Source organism: Sparus aurata, chromosome 17, assembly GCF_900880675.1.
Source record: "Sparus aurata chromosome 17, fSpaAur1.1, whole genome shotgun sequence".
NCBI classification, from domain to species: domain Eukaryota; kingdom Metazoa; phylum Chordata; class Actinopteri; order Spariformes; family Sparidae; genus Sparus; species Sparus aurata.
Genome location: NC_044203.1, coordinates 32,202,726 through 32,222,986, shown reverse-complemented (window position 1 = coordinate 32,222,986; position 20,261 = coordinate 32,202,726). Strand labels below are relative to the sequence as shown.

The 20,261-nt window shown below is 41.1% G+C and overlaps 1 protein-coding gene and 1 pseudogene across 5 annotated transcripts in view; both read left to right on the top strand.

Annotated features, from left to right (window-relative positions):
• The window catches only part of znf385d (zinc finger protein 385D), a 105,006-nt gene that overhangs the window by 46,960 nt on the left and 37,785 nt on the right, over positions 1-20,261 (top strand). For 2 of the 5 annotated variants that reach the window (XM_030394524.1, XM_030394523.1), the window contains one exon: positions 4,361-4,468. The exons of 2 other annotated variants lie outside the window; for them this stretch is intronic. In XM_030394524.1, the coding sequence (XP_030250384.1) occupies positions 4,361-4,468 (108 nt within the window). Of the gene's footprint in view, positions 1-3,695; positions 3,821-4,360; positions 4,469-20,261 lie in introns of those variants that run through there. One more of the 5 variants, XM_030394527.1, reaches the window with a different exon arrangement.
• LOC115567693 (tetraspanin-8 pseudogene) lies at positions 12,304-13,242 on the top strand (annotated as a pseudogene).

The window sequence follows — 20,261 nt, the reverse complement described above, 5'->3', positions numbered from 1 at the left end:
TAATAAAGATGTTTTTCATATGTCGGAACTAGTACATGTCTTGTTTAACATTTGTTTTTTATCGCGCCAAGTTGCAGAGAAGATTTGGATATATTTTCACTTTGTGGCCTAACAGGAATAAGACGTTGTAGTTTGTACAAAGTGTATAATTACTGTCATTTTGCCTTAATTTTCACAGCCTGTTGTGGGGTTTATGATGTTGTTGCTACATACCAAACTTTCAATGTTTATGAAAAAAAGGTTTAAATAGTTTAATCTCAAAAATATGTAAATACGTCTAATAAACGTATTAATAAACCGAATAAATGTAAACGTAAATGTATTTGTCTAATACGTTTTTTACATTTAGGTGTATTTTTGGGTTTATTTTTGTCATGAATCTTGATGGATTTGACTTGAAAAAAACAAATATTCCTCAAAAATTGACTTTTTGCAATTGTATTTAAAACACATGTAGAATTTCCATCTGATTTTCCTACACAAGTTCAAAGTAAAACGTCACATTTAATGCTTTAAAGTTTCTCTGCGATGCTCAATGTGTCAGATTTATTACAGCAGAATAAACAACTTTTATGAATTTTATGAATAATAAACATGTGATGGGTTTATTTCGAGGTTTCTTTTAACTTCATACATAAACAGAAAGATTGCATGATACGATAAACAAATTAGATGGATGATTTACATTTTGATTAAAGCATCAATAGTTTTCTACCAGTTTGAGATGTTTTTCACCGTGAGGATATTTATTTATAGCATCTGAGAGAATTAGCATTCTATAATTATCTCATCGACATGTAATGTTTGTTCTAGTTTTTTGTAGTTGGTTTGTATTTGAAGAGGCATCATGCTAAACACATAGCTAGAAGATATTTCTATTTAGGAGTTATAGTTGTTTCTAATGTGCTGCGGTTTGGTGGTGCGGCACTAAATCAAAGTTTCACCATCACCTTCTGACAGTTTTTGACCTTAAATAGTCACAAAAAGATGCATGACCTCACTGCAATACATCCTGCAAACCACTGTGTTTAAAAAAGAAAAAGAAGTATTAGAAATATGTTGTGTCTTTCCTTCAGTCACTTTCAAAACAAAGTGCACGCAAGCAGCCAAATCTGGATCTGGCACGAGGCGGTGAAAACAGCACCGCCGCCAGAACCAACAGAAAAAAAGTAATTTCCTCGTAGCTGCTTCAACGTGACGTGTTATTAAACGGTGTCAATCTTACTATCTTGGTGTGCGCAGGAGCATTGGTGTGTTTTCTTTTTCCGTGCAGATTTCTGCCAATTCAAATACTGAAAGAGACGGGTGAGATGGGCGGATGATTGGAACGATCGTGAGATGTTGTGATTTCAGCCTCCAAGACCGACGTATCACGTGAATCAGTCGAGTACAGGAGAAGACGGTCCTGTTCTGTCACAGGCGAAACTTTTCTCTCCCTCTGCACAAAAAAAAAACCAAACGGCGTCAACAGAGAGCGGCAGTGTGACATCATTGTGCCTACCTCCTGCACCGCGATTGTCACGGTGGATTAATCCTCCCACGCAGCGCTGCCACCTCTCCTCTTTCTGCAGCCAAGTAGCGCCCATTGAGACGCTTCCTCGGCGAGGCAGATGCGTTTGTTCATCCCCCAAAGCCCTGTCACGGCAAACACGGCGCCGCAGTCAGCAGCTCGTCGTGAAGGCACCTACATCTCGGTGCTTGTTGTGTGTGCAGAGGCTGTTTTCAATACTTACGGCCTAATGGGAGTCATCTTACTTGTTCCTTGCTCGCATCGCTTGTCCGAGATCCAAGCGTTTTTTGTTGTTGTAGTTGCGTTCGTTCCAAGTCGGATTCAACAAACTCTCAAACCATCAAAAGATTAAAAAAAAGAAGAATTTCACACTGCAGAGCCTCTTGGCCTGCTGACAGCAGACGGAACTATCAGACAGCAGCGTCAGTGGTCGTATTAAAGGATGAATTACAAAGACTGCCAACAATTTGTCATCAGAGCCGAGATGACAGGAACAAAAAAAAAGGGAGGGTTTTGATGTAAACTTGAAGCTGAGGTGCTGAAGAAGTGAAGCGGTCCATGACTAAACTGCGATGTGGTCACTGAGATGTGACAGATGGACAAGAGAATATCAGACAGCAGGTGAAGTCAGACTGTCGGCTGCAAAACAGTCCAATCATCAATCACAGGAACTCCTGAGCGGCATAAATTACTGCGTTTTAAAATATGACTCCATTTAAAAACAGTTGAAACTTTTCAGCTTTTCACATCAGTAACTCCATCAGCTCTTGTTTTCTCGTCTCTTCTCCCTCACGTTTACATTGTTTTCTTCAGTCTTGCGTTTTTCCCGTCATTTTTTATGTTTTAACTTTTATCTCACACTTGTGTCTTTTCTTTTTTATCTAACAATGACAACAAGGTCTGTTTTAGTGAGCTGGCAAACAGATGTGGATACGGAAGAGGATTAGGGCCACATGTGAATTTTTTTTGTAGTTCTGACTTTAAAGTCAGAATTCTGAGATTAAAGTCAGAATTCTGAGATTAAAGTCAGAATTCTGAGATTAAAGTCAGAATTCTGACTTTAAAGTCAGAATTCTGAGATTAAAGTCAGAATTCTGACTTTTTTCTCAGAATTCTGAGATTAAAGTCAGAATTCTGACTTTTTTCTCAGAATTCTGAGATTAAAGTCAGAACTCAAAATTTTTTTACATGTGCAGACTTCTGACTTTATTCTCAGAATTCTGACTTTAAAGTCAGAATTCTGACTTTTTTCTCAGAATTCTGAGATTAAAGTCAGAATTCTGACTTTTTTCTCAGAATTCTGACTTTAATCTCAGAATTCTGACTTTAAAGTCAGAATTCTGACTTTAATCTCAGAATTCTGACTTTAATCTCAGAATTCTGACTTTAATCTCAGAATTCTGAGAAAAAAGTCAGAATTCTGACTTTAATCTCAGAATTCTGAGAAAAAAGTCAGAATTCTGACTTTAATCTCAGAATTCTGACTTTTTTTCTCAGAATTCTGACTTTAAAGTCAGAACTACAAAAAAAATTCATGTGTGGCCCTAATCCTCTTCCGTATGTGGATGACGATATGATCAAATTTTTATATTTTGCATCAGTTTGTTTCTAACATTTTAAATGTTGATTCATTTAGATGAAGGATTTATTGTCATTTCCCTGCAGTTGAGAGTGTCGAGAGTCAGTGTTTGATGAAACGTGCTGGACTTTGTATTGAAATGTCTCATTCTAAGGTAACAAAAGACAACAATTCTTAGTTTCAGGTCATTATACAGAGTTGATCCTCTACACACTGCACCTTTAAGGGTCTTTTTCTGTGTGTGTCTTTATGGAGACGATGTTTAAATTTCATTCATACCTACAGGAAGACACGGGGGGGAAAAAATACCTCGACATTTCTAACTTTACTTAAAAAAACGCACGTGTTTGTACGATCAGTTCCTGCGTGAGGCTCCGTGACTGTCTCGCCAACAGGTTTTTTATCTGTGAGGCCACAGATTTAGCTTCCGCCTCCATGACATAAACCTCTACCTCGTGTCGGGTGGAACTGAGTGTCGAGGCGCTTGTTCTCCGAGGCGTCTCCTTTTTAATCTCCTTTGGCTTCTGATTGGACCTCATTTAAATCGGCGCTTCGGTCCTTCAGCAAAGATTAATACAAGTAAATGTGATCAGGTAGAACCCGGCGACCTCGCACAAACTACTTTGGTAGTTTAATGAGCTGTAAGCCGATCACCTGTCGCCAATTAACCTGTTTAGTCTGGTGTTGGTGTTTATTTATCTTCACGAGTGTCGGATACAACGCTTGAGAAGGTGAGAATGTAGTTTTTGGTCTCTTCTGTGATGCACTCAGCCTGCGAACCTGTGAAGTTCCACCTCCTTCACGATCCTACTGAATATACTGTAACACACTGTGGCATTACACCAGAAGCTACACACACACTGTCAGCGGGGGAAAAAAATCATCTTTGGTTTCAGGCTCATCCGGGGAAATACTGATGAGAATAAGAAGACTCACCGAAGGCCAGCAGGGCCTTTAAAGTGTTCACTGGAGGGATTTTGCCTGTGGCCATCACAGTAAGATCCCTGCACTCCAACACTGACGGTGTGAGCTGCGAGCGAGCAAAATGGGGAGTTAATTCCTGCTACGTCTGTGTTAAAGCCGGAGCCACCCGAGAGCACTAGTTGAAGCGGCTTGGCTCTCTTAAAAAAAAAAAAAAAAACGAAAGCTCCAGGCGACCCGTTTCCTCCGCACGGGCCCGGTGAGCGATGGACGAGTGAAGCTGATTTACAGGTCGGCTCGAGCGCCGTTTTTTTTTTTTAATTAGCCCTCTTTCTGTGTCCGTCCTCCAGATGGACCCGGTGCAGAAAGCGGTCCTCCATCACACCCTCGGCATCCCTCCCACCGCAAAGAGGAGGCACGTCTCCTGCAGCGTGTGCCAGCTGAGGTTCAACTCACAGGTGAGCAAGTTTTCTTTTGAAAGAGGAGGGAAAAGTTCAGAAGTCACTACAATCCTGCCAATGAAAAGTCATTCCATCAGGACAGGATATATATTTCAGACTAAGACATCTTTCTGCACAGGAATTTGTGGCCCCCTTAGAGGCTGAATCCTCAACTAAATGTGACAATCACCTGATAAATTCTCTCTAGAGGAACTATTTGATAGATTTTTGGGTGATTTTTACCTCAGAATTTGGGACTGAGGGTGATGCAACACATAAAAAAAACATCTCAGCCTCTTTAAAATAACTTCAGGTCAGTTTTTAACAGATCTACAACAGATTCTTCGGTAATGTTGCTCTATGTCGCGTCTTTGGCGACGTATATATGACAGAAAAGTGACTCGTCCTCTCCGGAAAGCAGCATCCGGCGATTTTGTAATTCCAGGCAACAGACTCAAACTCATAACGTCTTTGTCTGCACGTCGGGTCAGAATCTCCTCCTCTAACAACACGATATATATAACAGCATCCATGAGATCATAAAGAGCCAGCAGAGACGTTTTCAAGTGGCGGGAACCTGCTCAAGAGACGACAAAACTCGACATTACGTCCACAGAGTGCAGCTTTTTTGCACACATTACGATCGACAGGTGCGTAGAAGACGAACGCAGGCTGACAAAATCAGGAAAAAGACGAGGCTTCAAGGCTTCACCTGCAATTAAGTTTAATTGCAGGTGAAGCGGACATCGCGCGGGAGTCTGGAGGGTTAGAAAATCCAGTACAACAATATAACACAGCAAACCTTTTTTTTATGAGGAATGTGAGTTGAAATTAAATCAAAAGTGTCGCAGAGGTTCAAGAGAAGACGCTCTAAAAATCGCTCACCTCGTTGTCAACAGGCTGTGGAGGGTTTAATTTGGTTTAATTTGCTCGGGGGGGCAGAGACGAGGTGAGACGTCGAGGACGAACTCCAAGCAAAGAGCTCAAAACACGGAGCGCGACTTCAGACTTTCCGTGAGCGTCGGTGTAACGTGTGAATCACACAACGAGGCGGTGTCACGGCAGGTGACGGGGGGGGAAGCAGCAGTGTTCAGGCAGACTCGATGTTCCAGAAGACTCTCAACCATTACGACATCTTCCGAATAACAGCTTACGTAAGACGCTCGTACAAGCAAAAATTAGGAGATTCTTTTTTTGTAATTTACCGTGATGTTTGACTTGGAGGGTGCAGGAATGGGAACACAGAAACTGAAGTTCAGCTCAGGATGTGGAGGGTTTTTTTTCTCCTCCTTCTTCTTCTTCTTTAGCTTCATTTTTTTAAATGTTTGGCTTCTCACTCGCCCACTCGCTTTGTCGAAAAGCTATCCAGGAATTCGGCTGTTTGACCGTAGTATTATAAATGCCATGTTTATTTTTATTCCCTCTGCTTTTCTGTGCCTTTTTACCCCGATGTGTCCTCATCTCCCGGGTTTTCTGTTTTCACTTAGTGGAGTTGACGTTACGAGAAAGGAGGAAATCGAATGAGTGCTTATTTTCACTGTAGTCTCTGATGCAAACTCAGAGAACAGTTGTATTTTTTGTACAATCTGACATGTTTACCGGTCGGCAACATGTTGTTTAAACAGCTGCTAAACGTTGGCAGGTACGAGACGCGGAGAGACACGGAGCAGCCGACATGTTGCGACAAACCGGCACTGTGATTTATTTTAGAGGGAAAGAAACCAAATTAATGTGAGATTACACAGAGCCACACGTGTTTTAAAAAAATATATATAACTGGAGCTGTTTTGCAAGGTTTATTACGTGTTTTTTTCCCCTCAAACAACAATTTTCGAAATTGCGTATTTTATTACAGGGAGTCTGTGGGGATACTGTGGTTTCTAGCTGAATGGTGAAATCAGCAGAAACACAGACAGACAGACACAAACACGCTTGTTTGGGCAGATAAGAGAGTAACAGCGTCCTGTCAGATTTCAGTCTGAGAGTTGATGGCTGCTCCAACAAAGAGACGAAGATTAAACCTCTCAACTAATCATGAGAGTTCATTATTGGTTATCAGAGGTGTCGATGCCTGGATACTTTAAGGACACCACGTGTTAACACAAGCATCAACATTCAATTGTATTGAAAGTACCAAAACTATAAAGCTGGAGAAAAAAACTCAAGGCTGTGCAGATTTATTACATTATTACAAATATATTTTGTGTGCAGGTTGTTTTATCAAAAGGAAAAAATGTCTTTTATATCTATATCTTTTTTTCTTATTCTGTAATATTAGAAGTATTAGATCACTTTTAAAATACTAGTGTTGTATCAAGGTTTAAATCTCTGGTTTGGTGGAAGTCCTGCAAAGAGGTAGAATTATCAAATGATGCACAAAAAAGATGAAAAAAAAAAAAACAGATCTACAATCAGATTTTCAACTCAAGGCTGTGCAGATATTAATATTATTACAAATACATATCAGTACCTCCTCTGTGACTTCTGATGGGCCGACACTGTGCAGATTGTTTTACAAAAAGGAAAACATCTTATTTGTGTGTCTTTTTTTTCTTTGTCTGTAATATTAAAGTATCATATCACTTGTTTAATACTGGTATTGTGTCAAAGTTTAAATCTCTGGTTTGTTGGAAGTCCTGCAAAGAGGTGAAATTATCAAATAATACACAAAAAGCAAATATAAGAAAAAAGACTTATATATTAATTGATATGAATTTTTTTTCTAGCAAATTTGCAATTTTTACAAACCATAAAATTGTGGATATAATGTACGTTATTGAACACAGCTTCAGATAGAATTTTATAGCTTTTTGCCGCTGTGTAAAAAAAATGTGGCGTTATTAATGATTTTAATTTTTTTTGCTCCCCACATTGTTGTTTGTTTACGCAACATCACTTTAAAGAACACCAACAAAACACAGTAGAAACTAAAGAAGGACCCGTGACAAAACACAGTCAATAGAGAAGACTTGTCAGTGCTTTTCGGTAGACAAACTACACGTGATGTTTATTGTTACCCATCATCTCACAAATCTATCAGCATCATTGTATCTGCAGTGAGTTCCCGCAATCAAAGATCATTCAAAATTCCCGCCTCTCTCTGGGAGAGGTCCCTCGTAGCGCTCAGCGGCGACGCCCAGCCGTGGTCGTAATGATCATTGTTTTATTTACAAGACAAAGAAACCTGTTGAGCGGTCGATGGGACGAGTCAGTGACCTGCCTGTAGAAAACCTGTTCAGATTGAAATGACGAACACGATGAGGATCAAAGGGAGGCGATCAGGGAAGTTTCTCTGGGGTCACTGAAGGCATCATCTTGGCTTTGTGATTCAGGACAGAGGTGGAATTAAAATACATTTACTCAAAGATACTCGCACTTTACTTTAGTATTTCCATTGTTGAGACTTAATGTCTGTTCCGCCTAATTTCAGAGGAAAATGTACGTACTTTTTCTAACCCTTCTTGTCTAGTGTGACGCCTTTTTGCAGATATGTTGTGTTTACAGGACAGCAACACTACACACACATGATTATCTTACAGAATATGATGCACTGCTGTAGATTAAACTAACCAGCCGTATATAAAATAGTTAAGATGAGCTGAACTTTAAACATCTACAGCAGTAATATTAACCCCAACACATCAGATGTGATAATAAAACTCACATGCACAAGTTTAAGTACATTTCTGCTGATGATATTTACATGAACTAAATGGACTGCAGTAAAAACACCTGGTTGTATAAATATGTAGGCAGGTTCTGTTTCTTACTGATGGAGAAGAAGGAATGTTTCATGTCGTGGTGTTCAGATAAAAGGGAAACACCTTCTGACGAGGAAACAGGCTTCGACACAACACCGGCGCTCTCCATCGAGCGAATGCCCGTCCATTCCCTTTCTTCTTACCTCCGTTTCGCTCTCCCTCTCGTCTTCTTCTCCTCGTCCATCAGCTGAGTTCTTCTTCTCTTGCAGTGCAGCGTCTCCGCAGTTATTCCAGTTGTTCCGCCGTTACCTGGGGGCAGCGACCGGGGAAAACAATGCCTCTTCCTGTTTTCGATGCACGCTGGCAGACTCGATTCGTTCGTGTGCTGTAATTTGTTATGGGGTTTTTTTTCGGGGTGGAAGTCAAGGCTTACAGGCAACCAATTTGAATATGAATGGTTCCATATTTATCTATTTTTTTGTTTAAATAAAGTTTTGCCTGCAGGACTTTTACCTGTCGTGGATCATTTACTGGATCATCATCGGATCTCTCGTCTTCACCTTTGTCCTTCACGTCAACATAATGCATCTTATAAGTAAAACAGATTACAGGAGGTAGATATATCACCAACACATTAATTATCTATACAGCACTATCTAATGAAAAGCATTGCATTAATACCAGCTCGCTAAATTTAGCCGATACACGAGCAGATGGGTTTTCGATTTGCCCCCCCTGCTCCCTAATCTCCATACCATTTTGAAAGTAATCAAAACATTTTGAAGAGAAAAGCGCCGCCGCCGCTGCGTGTTGTTAAATCAGTGGCATCCCTAAATAGCAATGTCATCGCTCTTTCATTAAAAGGAGTAATCAATCCCGTTTCCAAACACTGAATGTGTCGGTGATTACTCGGGATGAGGTTATTATGTCTCACGCGGGGAAATCCATCTCGGTGTGTATTTACCGTCCATCGGCTGTTAATTTGGACGCTTCATTAGAGAGATGAACTCTGTGTTTACCTGTCAGTCAACAGGTGCCGCGTTGAGCCAGGAGATTGTAGAAATACCCCGAGGCGGCCGCAGCAGAGCCTCGTCTCAATTTTGCTCCGTCGACAGATTATCATAAACGTGAAGCTGCAGCTCGGACGGAGAGACGACGCAGAAGCTGGAAGACCTGCTCGGTGTTTTTCCCTGAGAGTCTGTTTGTAAAACCCGGTTATTAGCCTGAGATCATAAAGAGAAAAGTGCTTTGTGTTTCAGATGTTTCTGCTTTACTAGATGCATTCGCCGTTTATGAGTCCGGATCATAAACTGGACTCGCGTCTGTAATTTGTTGAGAGCGAATGAGTCACCGGTTAGTCTCGTTTATCCCCTAACAGGCCACGCTTTACTGCCTGCTCACATTTAATGCACTCACAGCGCCGCCTGTACCTCCTCACCTCCACTCACGTCTCTCTGAGTGTAACTTGTTTTCTTCTGCAGACCTCCACTTTTTTACAGGGTGATAATCCAAATGGGATTTCTTTCTCTAAATAGACGTGAAGAAAACGTACACACCACTTCTCGTTTTAATCTTATTTCCACTGCAGGGTTTTTGTTTGTTTTTTTCCACGAGGCAAGGAACTATTTCAGGAGCTTGATTAATTACCAAACTCGATAGGAAAGGTGGTCGAGGGGGGGAACGCTTCGGAAAGCTGTCGGACCGTCTGACACGCGGTTCTGGAGAAGCTTATTGGCAGCTGGAGCGAGCAGAGGGTGCCACTGATGTCGATAATTGGACGAGGGGCGGACGTTTCTTGTAATGTTTATTGACGTTGACTTCCAGAGAAGTTTATGATAGTGAGATTTTGAGAGGTGGGGAGTGTGTGAGTGAGACATTTGAGGGAATGAGAGAAAAAGACATTTATTTATGGAGGACTAAAAGTGCCATAATGAAATAGACAAATACACCATTAAATAATTAATCAAAAGTGTCATTTATTATGCAAAAAACATATAATTATTTCACTTTTTAATTTATTATTTCATGGTCCTGTGTTGCAGTGCTTCATGAATTTATTTTATCCGTCAAAGTCGAGCATCAAAGTCGGTGGGCAAATCCTAACACCTGATAGGTTACCTGCACATCAAGTCAAGGCAAATTGATTCCAGATAATGGATGGATGCAGTTCAACAAAAGTGTTTTGGCAACCGCTGGAAATCAAGTTGAAGGCTCGGTCCCCTGCTAGCCCCAATGTTGATACAGCGCGCGAGGTGCAGGACAAAATGTCAAAAAGTCACTAGAAAGTTCATGGGGATCCTCCATCGACGTAGCTGCCATGTTTTGAAAGACTTCTTCTTATTTTGGTTTCAAGACTTCAGACCAAAGCAATGGATAGACTAAATTTGCGTTAGCCCCGCCCACTGACTTTGATGGGCGAGTTTGACAGATAAAATAAATTCATGAAGCGCTGCAACACAAGACCATGAAATAATTGATTAAATAGTGAAATAATTTTATATGTTTCGGATGAATTGGTATTTAAATTGATTAATTAATGACACCATTTATTAATTACTTTTAAAGATCTCTTTCACATGAGTGTCCGGCCAAAATACACCAATCGGATATTTTAAAAACCAGCAGAAAAAACAGCTCTGAATCTAAAACAAGGAATCTAAAAATTGAGCAAATTATTCATGCAAACAAATAGAATAACTTTTATGATCGCGTCATTTCTTTGTAGTTTTGTTCTGAACCTTTGCCGGCTGTGGATCACGTTTACGATGAAATTGAACCTCATCTATGTGCATCTAGACAGTGATGTGCACAAGGGGGGGGGGGCAGTCGCCCAATTGTTGAAAAACACGCGCCAAAGTGCCCTCTTGGTTGGCAGAACACACTAAACTGCCCCCTTGGCTGGTTAAAACATGATAAACTGCCCTCTTGGGAGCCAAAACACGCGCTAAAGTGCCCTTCTTTTCGCCCCTGCCCTTCAAAAAGTCTGTGCACGCCACTGCATCTAGATGAAGATTGTATCTATCGGGACTTTTCCACTGGCACTTTTGACCTCGACAAGTTTCTTTGGCACCAACACCAACTTCACCAGGCTCAGTGAAGCCGAGCCGCTCCTGGGATGTATCCGGTGGGTGATTGCGAGACTTTAAAACTGTGTTCTCAACTCTTCTTCTTTTGTTGCTTCTCTTTGAATCTCCTTAGTTTCGCTCCTGCGTCCCCGTTTGTACTTTGAGACACCTGATTTATGAATCGTGTCTAACAGCAAATACAATTGTTAACCTCTCTTCATGGCAACAGGGGAGTCCGATTGTCACTCTGGTGGAAACTTAATTAGTGTAATTAGCCACTTTTGCTAATTAGCTGACAAAGAGAAATGCAAAGACAAAGTTGACGGTGTGTATTTATTCATGCGTGGAAGAAGGGTTACCACCTCGGTGCACTTACTGTTTCAAAGCGGCAACAACACTCAGAGGAAAAAAAGTTTAATGCAGTGACTTTAATTATATGTCAGGGCTCCATCTAATTTTAGTGCACGAGTTCAACGCAAAGTGTCACATTCAATTAGGTTTTCTGCTGTCATGGTGCGTCGATGTGGATAAATTAATTAACTCGGGCTGATTAAATCAGTTTAATGCAAACGTGATAATAAACATAAACCTGATGTTTTTGTTATGACACCGCAGGTTAAAGGGGAACTTTGATTTAAACACAAGTTTTATTCTTCAAACAGAAAAAGTTTGTGTTTGGTTTAAACACACTGATGATAGAAAAACATGAACTCATGTCAAAGAAATAGATTTACGTTATTAAAATACTTGATGGCCGTGTTGTAGGCAAATTATTTTTTCAGTGAAGGAAGGAAAAAGGATAATTATCATTATTATTATTATATTTCTACACATATTTTTAGTTTCTGTGTGATTTAGTCAAAAAGATGCACCATTCATTAAACACCAATGAGTTTTTTTTATAGCCTGTAGTTTAGAGTTTTCCCTCCACGCTGCCACATTATCTGAGCAGCAATAGTTGGGGTCCATTCAGAGGTGCTGCCACCTGATAGCCTGAACAACTTAGAGAACGTCTCTTCGCTCCTTCAGGTCAGTTTTCATTGTGCTTTCAACAAGGTGATCACTCATCCACTGAACACGCCCCCAGAGAGTAAATCCATTAAGAGTTCCCGCCTCCTCCAGCAGCAGCCTCACTTACAATGAAGCAGTCGCACCCGGCGGCGCAGAGAGTCTCCTCTGGCTTCTGACCCGACAGCAGAGTTCAACAATGACGACCAAAAAGGTCCTCAAATACCTTCTGTTCACCTTCAACCTGCTGTTCTTTATCGGTGGATGCATCCTGCTCGCCTTCTCCGTCCACATCAAGCGGAACAAGGCGGACTACCAGCTCACGGATGAACTCCTCCCGGGCATCAACCTGCTGATATTCGTCGGTGCCGTGACCATGATTTTTGGGTTTCTCGGCTTCTGCGGAGCGATCCGTGAGAACCGCTGCCTGCTGGCCATGTTCTTCACGGGTCTGCTGTTGATGTTCCTCATGCTGCTGACTGTAGGAATGCTTGGAGCCATAGCCAGAACCGCGGCCGCCCAGGCGCTGGTGAAGGAGAACATGCAGCAGCTGCTGCCGCTGAGCGACCAGACGAAGGAGGTCCAGGAGTCTCACCAGGCGGTGGAGAGGAACGGGTTCTGCTGCGGCCTCTTCGACGGACATCTTGATTGGGGCAGTTCAACAATGGTGCCCGACTCGTGTAACTGCACAGACACCTCCAGAAACTGCACAGCGCTGGGCGGGCGTGAGGTTTACTCGACCCCGTGTATGACGTACGTCATGACCTGGATGGACAGAACTTCGGACACGCTCATCGGTACTGCCGTCACTTTTGGCGTCTTGATGATTCTGGGCATGATTTTATCTCTAGTCATGATGTGTAGGATCGTCCGTGAGAGAGGGATCATTTAAAGTGTTTACCTCACAGCCCGGAGCTTCACGGGTGTCGATTGATGGACATATTATCATGTTGGTGCTAAATGCATCTTGTCTGAGCTTTGTCATGTTTGACAATAAAAACTGTGGAAAAAACTTCAATCTACTGTATTATGCAAAAGTTTTACTTCAGTTCAGAGGGAAATATTTACCTTTGCTCCACTAACTGTACCCGTCGTCATCCGCAGTCGTGACATCACGCAAGAACACGTGATGATCTGATAATGACACACAACTTTCACCAACAACAGTCCAGTGTGTGCTTGTTACCGTGTTGATAACTATGCGAGTAGTTCCAACAAAAGAGTTATCAAATCGTGTCAATTAAAAAAAAAAGAGAATATATTTGATACCAAAACATTGTATAAGTTTGGGAACCACACTCACCAAATAAACTCCTACGAGCAGCAACAACAGTAAATTGTTCCCTGCACATCGATGCATCAAACTTAAAAAGGACATTTTTTTTACCATCATTTTAACTACTGAAAAACAGGATGAGGTTTCTGCTTTCAAACATTCTTGTCATTCTTCTCATTCTCAAACGTCGACATGACTCTGGGACAACCTCGATACCAACATCTGATTGAAACGCAATTAGATTTTGATGCCACTTTATTGACAGAGAATGTAAATACACCCTGACACAAACAGATGCTCGCTGTGACTGAATTGTATGTTAAAGATTAGATGTGTTTATCTCCGTTGGGTTTGGACTCCTGTCTCACCACATGTCTCTCACGCTGTGAATCAGACTGAGGCGTGGCTGCAGTCGGCGATACCTGATCTGCTCCCCCACACAGACCCTCAGGCTCCCACGACGGGCGTTATGGTTTAAAACAATGAGCAGCGGTTCTTTGTTTGGTGTCGGGATCGTTCACTGGCGTCTTTGGCTGGCCTCAGGAATGTTGGTGGGTGGGTGAATATTTGCATGTGAGTAGCCGATCCATTCTCACTCCCAACGCGCCAAACACAGAAGCAGTCCAAGGCTTTTGATACCACTTTTACACCTAAATTAATATTTTCTAGCACAGGTAAACCCGCTAAAAAACAGACTATTGAATTTTTCACATCGCCAGGAGACGAGTTTGCCTTGCAGTTTTAAAAACGCTGGAAAGAACAGGGAACAACAGAAAGCAGCAGAGCATATCCTCCATCAGGCTGCATACAGAAGATGGTAAAACTTGATTTTAAAAAAGTTTTAATCAATAATATTCTGAAGTAGACACATTGTTGCTCAGGAGTGAGAGATCTCGCTTCGCTCTCATCTCTGGTGTGAGCTGCACGTGCTCAGAGACGGATAGAAAGATATTAACTTTAACACACGTCATAGCCAACATGAGCTGTGTGAAGAGAGAAGTGACAATCAGGGGTTGGTTAGTTGAGTGGCTCATTCACAGGACTTTCAGGGTTTGTGTCCCTTTTGAGACCAAGATTCAAAAGTGATTCGTTTGTTTAAAGAGCAACTAAACCCCTCAGTTTTGGATGACGTGCTCTAAACTGGAAATTCAAAAAATGCCTTGATGATGGGCGGGGCTCCAGGAGTACTCTCCGATTCCCCCCTCCCCCCTAACCGTCACCACACTACCTACTCAATAATCACTATGCCTCTCTATTTGCAATTCTCTCAATCCAACCTACTCGCCACAGATTCCAGATCAGCAGGTGCTAGTTTTTATAGGAGGGGGCGGAGCTAACCGTTGTGGACCGTGACGAAAGCTGCCTCCAAAACGTCATCTGCCTCCATCTCAGCCAATAGGAAAATTCGTCCTGAACAGACATAACAACTAGTCTCGTGCCAGTACTGCAAAACATGAAAACGGGGAATGACGGAACGGAGTACATAGAAAAACAAAGCGCACACAGTATTCCGCCCCTCCCACACACCGCGCTGATTCGCCAGCACAACGCCAATCAGAACGGCCATTCAGCTGGCATACAACCAATCAGAGAATCCAATGGCTCAGACGTCCGACGGCCCTCCTCCTCAGACTTCGCATGCTCAGTCGGATCCGACAACGTCCGCGCGGCTCCGAAAGCTTCCGACGCAGCTGAACAGACCAAACTTATTTGTTCCCGACCTCGTCCGAGCCTCTCCAAGCGCTTCAGACATCCAACGGTTGGGCCGGTGTGTTCCTACCTTAACGCGTGGCCCGAGAAGTATGATCTTTTCTTAATCTAACCAGGTTGTGTCTAATCTAGTTGTTGTGTCTGAACCGAGTCATACCGCAACGCTAATAACAGTCCAAAAGAGAAAGTAGGACACGTTTTTGAACAGTTTGCCAGCATGCTTTTATTGTGAAAATCTACCCGGACTTATAACTTATTATTGCCTCAGAGGCCGTCCACACGAAAACGCTCTTTTGCGTAAACGCACGTGTTTTGCATCGTTTTTTTTCCTTCACTTTTTTGAAAACGGGTGTCAGGGTGGAAAGATCCAGCCTGGAATATGAACTACAGCATTTTCGGTCGTTTTCATTGGATCCGTGTGGACGCAAATATTCTTGAAACGATGCCGAAGAAGACGGAGGAAAAAAAGATTGTTTTCGTACGTGTGGACGAGCCCTCAGTCTTCATCAGAGGCCGAGACTCGATCAAGTATAAATCCAGAGGAGTCCAAGACGAGGCCGACACCTTCGAGTACTTGAGTACAATGTTGGCCACCGTACTGACCAGGCTGCTGGATTTGACAAATTGGAGTCAGAACCAGTTGGTGTAGCAGACATACTCGACAAATCCACATCACCATAGGCTTTAATTTGCATCCTCTGCTCCTCTTGAAGAAACTGTCCGTACTTGTTGCCTTTACAGGATCCACAACTTGGTCTATACTGTCTGAATCTAGGTCGTAAAAGATTTACGACTGGCTGAAAACGGAGCATAAACTCAGCAGCGCAAATAAAAGTGAGAGACGACTCCATAAATAAAAAGTAAAATCCACCCAATCAAAAAGAAAAACAAAAAAAACGAGTAAACTCTTCCACTCATAAGAATAATTCAAGCCTCCATTACATCAACGTTGGGCTTTGGAGATAATTTTACTCGAGTTATTAAGTTAATAAGTGGTTGTTGGATGTGTTATGAGAGCAGGATTCAATAAATCTACAGCAAATGAAAACACAAACAGCTGCAGCACTTTCCTCTGCGTCCGGGCTTTTGGTTCTGTTCTGAATCGACCCGAGCACCAGAAACAGTCGGTTGTTTGAGGAAGAAATGACTCACGGTGTCGTTTAAATTCGCAACTGATTGAATTATTACACCAGAACAATGTGAAACAAGAAACCTAACGCGTCCTGACACGTCAATTTTCCCCTTTTCTCAGCTTCACATCGGCCGGTTTGATGTCGTAACTTAGAAATCAAACATGATTTTTTAGGTTTTTCTCTTAAGAAGTCCAGATTTCTCGACAAAGCTTTTATTCATCTGAACATTTCTACTTTTCCTTTTTTTTTCTTTCCCCGAGTGTTTTTAATTGTAACAAACCTTATTCACATACATGTTATTTTAAAAACTATGCTGGGAATGAACATCTCATTAATTGACGCCACACAGCTCAAAACTATAAACTACTCTGTGACCAAACAGCAAGAATCTGAGCTGAAACTTTGGGGGATGATTTCTCAGAGTTTTTTTTCTAACTTTACCCGACCCGGTGAACACAATAACAGCACAATCACACTGGTTTCAGTTCCAGTAGTCGCATTCATTGCTCTTTCTTCTGTCGCCCCCACTTATCTTCTTCGGGAAGTGTTTGCACAACACTCACAGGCGCATCATCGCCTCGTGGAGCTGCTAGCACACTGCTGTTTATTTACACATTCAGCAGAGCGACATTAGCATCCATCAGGAGTCGTCGGCTGATGAATCTCTTGGCCTTTGCCGGCTCCCGAGGGAGATGTCTGTCTCTTTAGCTGCTTGGCTTTGTTCACAGAGGAGCTGCTAACTGTGTGTCTGCGTCCAGGTGTTGGACGGGTCGTGGACTGGGTTCTATTTGAGTTCTGGTGTGAGCTGCCGCTGTAAACCAGAGCGTTCAGAATGAACCAAAAGAAAAGGTTGAAGTTTTTTTTAGCTTAAATATTCATCCAGCTACATGTCACGAAGAAAAAGTCAACTGGTACCTGTTATATTTATCTTTTATATATGTGAAGCCTGTTTAAATGTGTTTAATTCAATACTTTTACTACTGTTGACAAGTTATCAAACAATCAAAGTATATATACACTATTTAGTTGTATTTAGGGATATTGAGATAAGGGTGCTTATGTGCATGTGCATGGATTGAAATGAAATGTGTCCCGATATCTTCGGGGACCAAAATATTCACAAAACAGGAAGTAGAAATTCAGATATGTCACATAATAAACAAACAATCAAGTGAAACATTGACATATCCAACTAATTTTGAGAAATGTAGATTTATATTTAGTGCATCCTGCTACATCCTGTCTCTGCGTTTGTATTATTACCTCATTAATATCTTACGTATTAAAATTCGGACTTTGAGTTTCTTCTCCAAAACTACGTAATGCCCCTTTAAAGCAATCACGCCATTACCAAATTCAAATCTCAAGTATTCCTGTGTAAATATTTTTTGACAACAAAGTCAGAGTTCGGATTAAAGTGTCCTCAGGGCTCATTTATTTATCACTTCAACACTCAAAAGGAATAAAAAAAAAAAAAAAAAAAGAACCCTGCATTCTTCAAAAGAGAAAGACGAGCTCAACAAAACAAATCTCTGGTGTAAATTAGAAGTCTTCTAGCTTTGGCAGAAAGGTGTTTGTTTTTTCGAGTGGAGCCACATCACTCAAAGTAAAGATGCCAGTTGAGAAAAATATGCTCTCAGCGCCTTAAAACTGGAGGAATAAAAAGCATGGTTTAGATTTCAGCTGACGCTCGCACCTCACGTCACGCTCGTGTTGATGGATTCACCGGGATTTAATCGTGACCTTTCCGGTGGGGGGGGGTTCAGACGGGCTCTCTTAATCCTGGGACAACCTCCGACTTCGGCTCCGTCTGATGTCTTTTCCCTCATCGGGGAGCACCTGGAAGGAAAACAAATGATTCCCTTCCCGGTTTTAATCACGCATGTGTCAGACTCGGAGTTCGGGCAATTCTTCCACTTCATTGCTCTAATGAAAGGTGAATTATTGGCGTAGTCGTATTAAACACCCATCCGTATCACCTGAGGCTCGTGACAAAACAATAAGTTATGTCCTTCAGTACCCGGAGAGTGATGGATGCGGGTCGGAGTGAGCGGTTTGGTGCCAGAACAAGCCGTGCGCTCTGTTTGAAAAAGCGACGCCTCGTCCAGAAATGGGTTTCTATAACGATGGGAAAGCGTTCAAGGCACCTCAGACGTTTCATAACCTTTGCCAACAAAATTATTCAGCTGTGAATTTTCTGGCAACTTAATCCCTCTCGTATAATGAAACCTCCTTGCTTGTCTCATTCCATCAGATTTAATATTTTAAGGAGAGAGGCTACAGGTGAACGGGGGAAAGTTTCAACCGGTTATCACCGTGAAACTTTCCCAGTCGAGTGCTCACATCAAAAACTATTATTTTTTGTATTACAAGAGTCAAACGGTTTCTACAGAGGGAATGTTGGAGATCTCTCTCCATCACTCCATAAATCTTAAAGATCCTGGCAACAGCCTGGAATTCTTTGCCATGTTTCAGGAATTAAATGTTAAATAAATCAGTCCATGAATGAAATATGAACAATCGCCCTTTAAGAATCCTCAGAATATAGATTACACAACTGGAGAGTTTGGTTTGTGTTCGAGCTGCTGACGTGGAGAAAAAAACTCATTCTGCCTTTAAAGATATGTAAGATGATAATAGATAAATATGGATAAAATATAATAGATTTGTTGATTTTTCACATTAAGACAATTATATTTTGTATAACAAATGATATTTTGTTTACAAATATGTGAATGAGGGAGCATAATTAAATATGTGCTAATATGGAGGATTGAAGGTGCCAATGTCAAAAACAAATAGCAAAAAAAACATTATATTACTCACATGCATACATTATATACATTTTAAAATGTAGGCATTAATTAATTTATAAAATATAATACAAATTGATATTTCTGTTTTATTTTTCCTCTTGACTTTGCATTTATTCACATTTTTATTTGTTCAGTCTGATTTTCCATTTTATTTACTCATTTTTATATTATTTTATTATTATTTATATATGTATTGTTTTGCCAAGATAATACATTAATAAATGAATTAATATCCAAATAAACAAATAAATTCAAATATGAATAACTTAAGAAATGAAATGTATGGGGAAAGTAACAACTTAGAATCCATTCGAAGGTAAATAAAACAGTACAAAGTATCAATTTATGTTGCATTTTATAGATTAATATGTCTAAATTTATGTTGAATATGATTCTTTGTGCATTTCCTGCAATATACATTTATTTATTTATGTGTTTGTTTTTTTAATTTTGTCATTTCCAGTCCTCCATAAGTTAGCACACATTTAATGAAACAGAATAATTTGCATATTTCAACATAGTTGTCACATTTTATACATTAATAGTTACATTTATTTTTACATTTTAGATTTGTTGCCAGCTTCAGGTCTCCATAGAATTTTAATAAACATCCAGAGCAGGAATCTGAACCAACATAACACCTCGCTGTGGATTTACTTTTCTTTCCTCTAGTCTGAAATAAAAACACGTTATGGAAGCAAAACAGCCGAAACACTGCGTGATAAAATGTGTTTACCTCTGTAGAGTCTCTCCCTGATAATGTTGGTCCAATTTAAATGATATATCTGAAGCAGATCTTATAATGACCTGAGTTTCTTTCCATTAAAACAATGTGAATACTTCCCGACTGGTCTGTTTGTCCCCGCTGTCTTTAGTGAATATCCCCACAGCGGCACATAAATAAAAGATGCTTACAAATGTCTCCTGGGGACGCGTGCCTGCTGCTCTTATTTATTCCGAGAGGCAATTGCATCTCTCCTGATACCTTTTCCTCACTGCCACCGGCAAAGGTATGCAGGGGAAGTGTGCAGAGGTAAACAAGGACAGCTCAAAGTCTTTGCACATGTCCCACTTCTGTGTGCCCGGGTGAATCTGTTGTGAA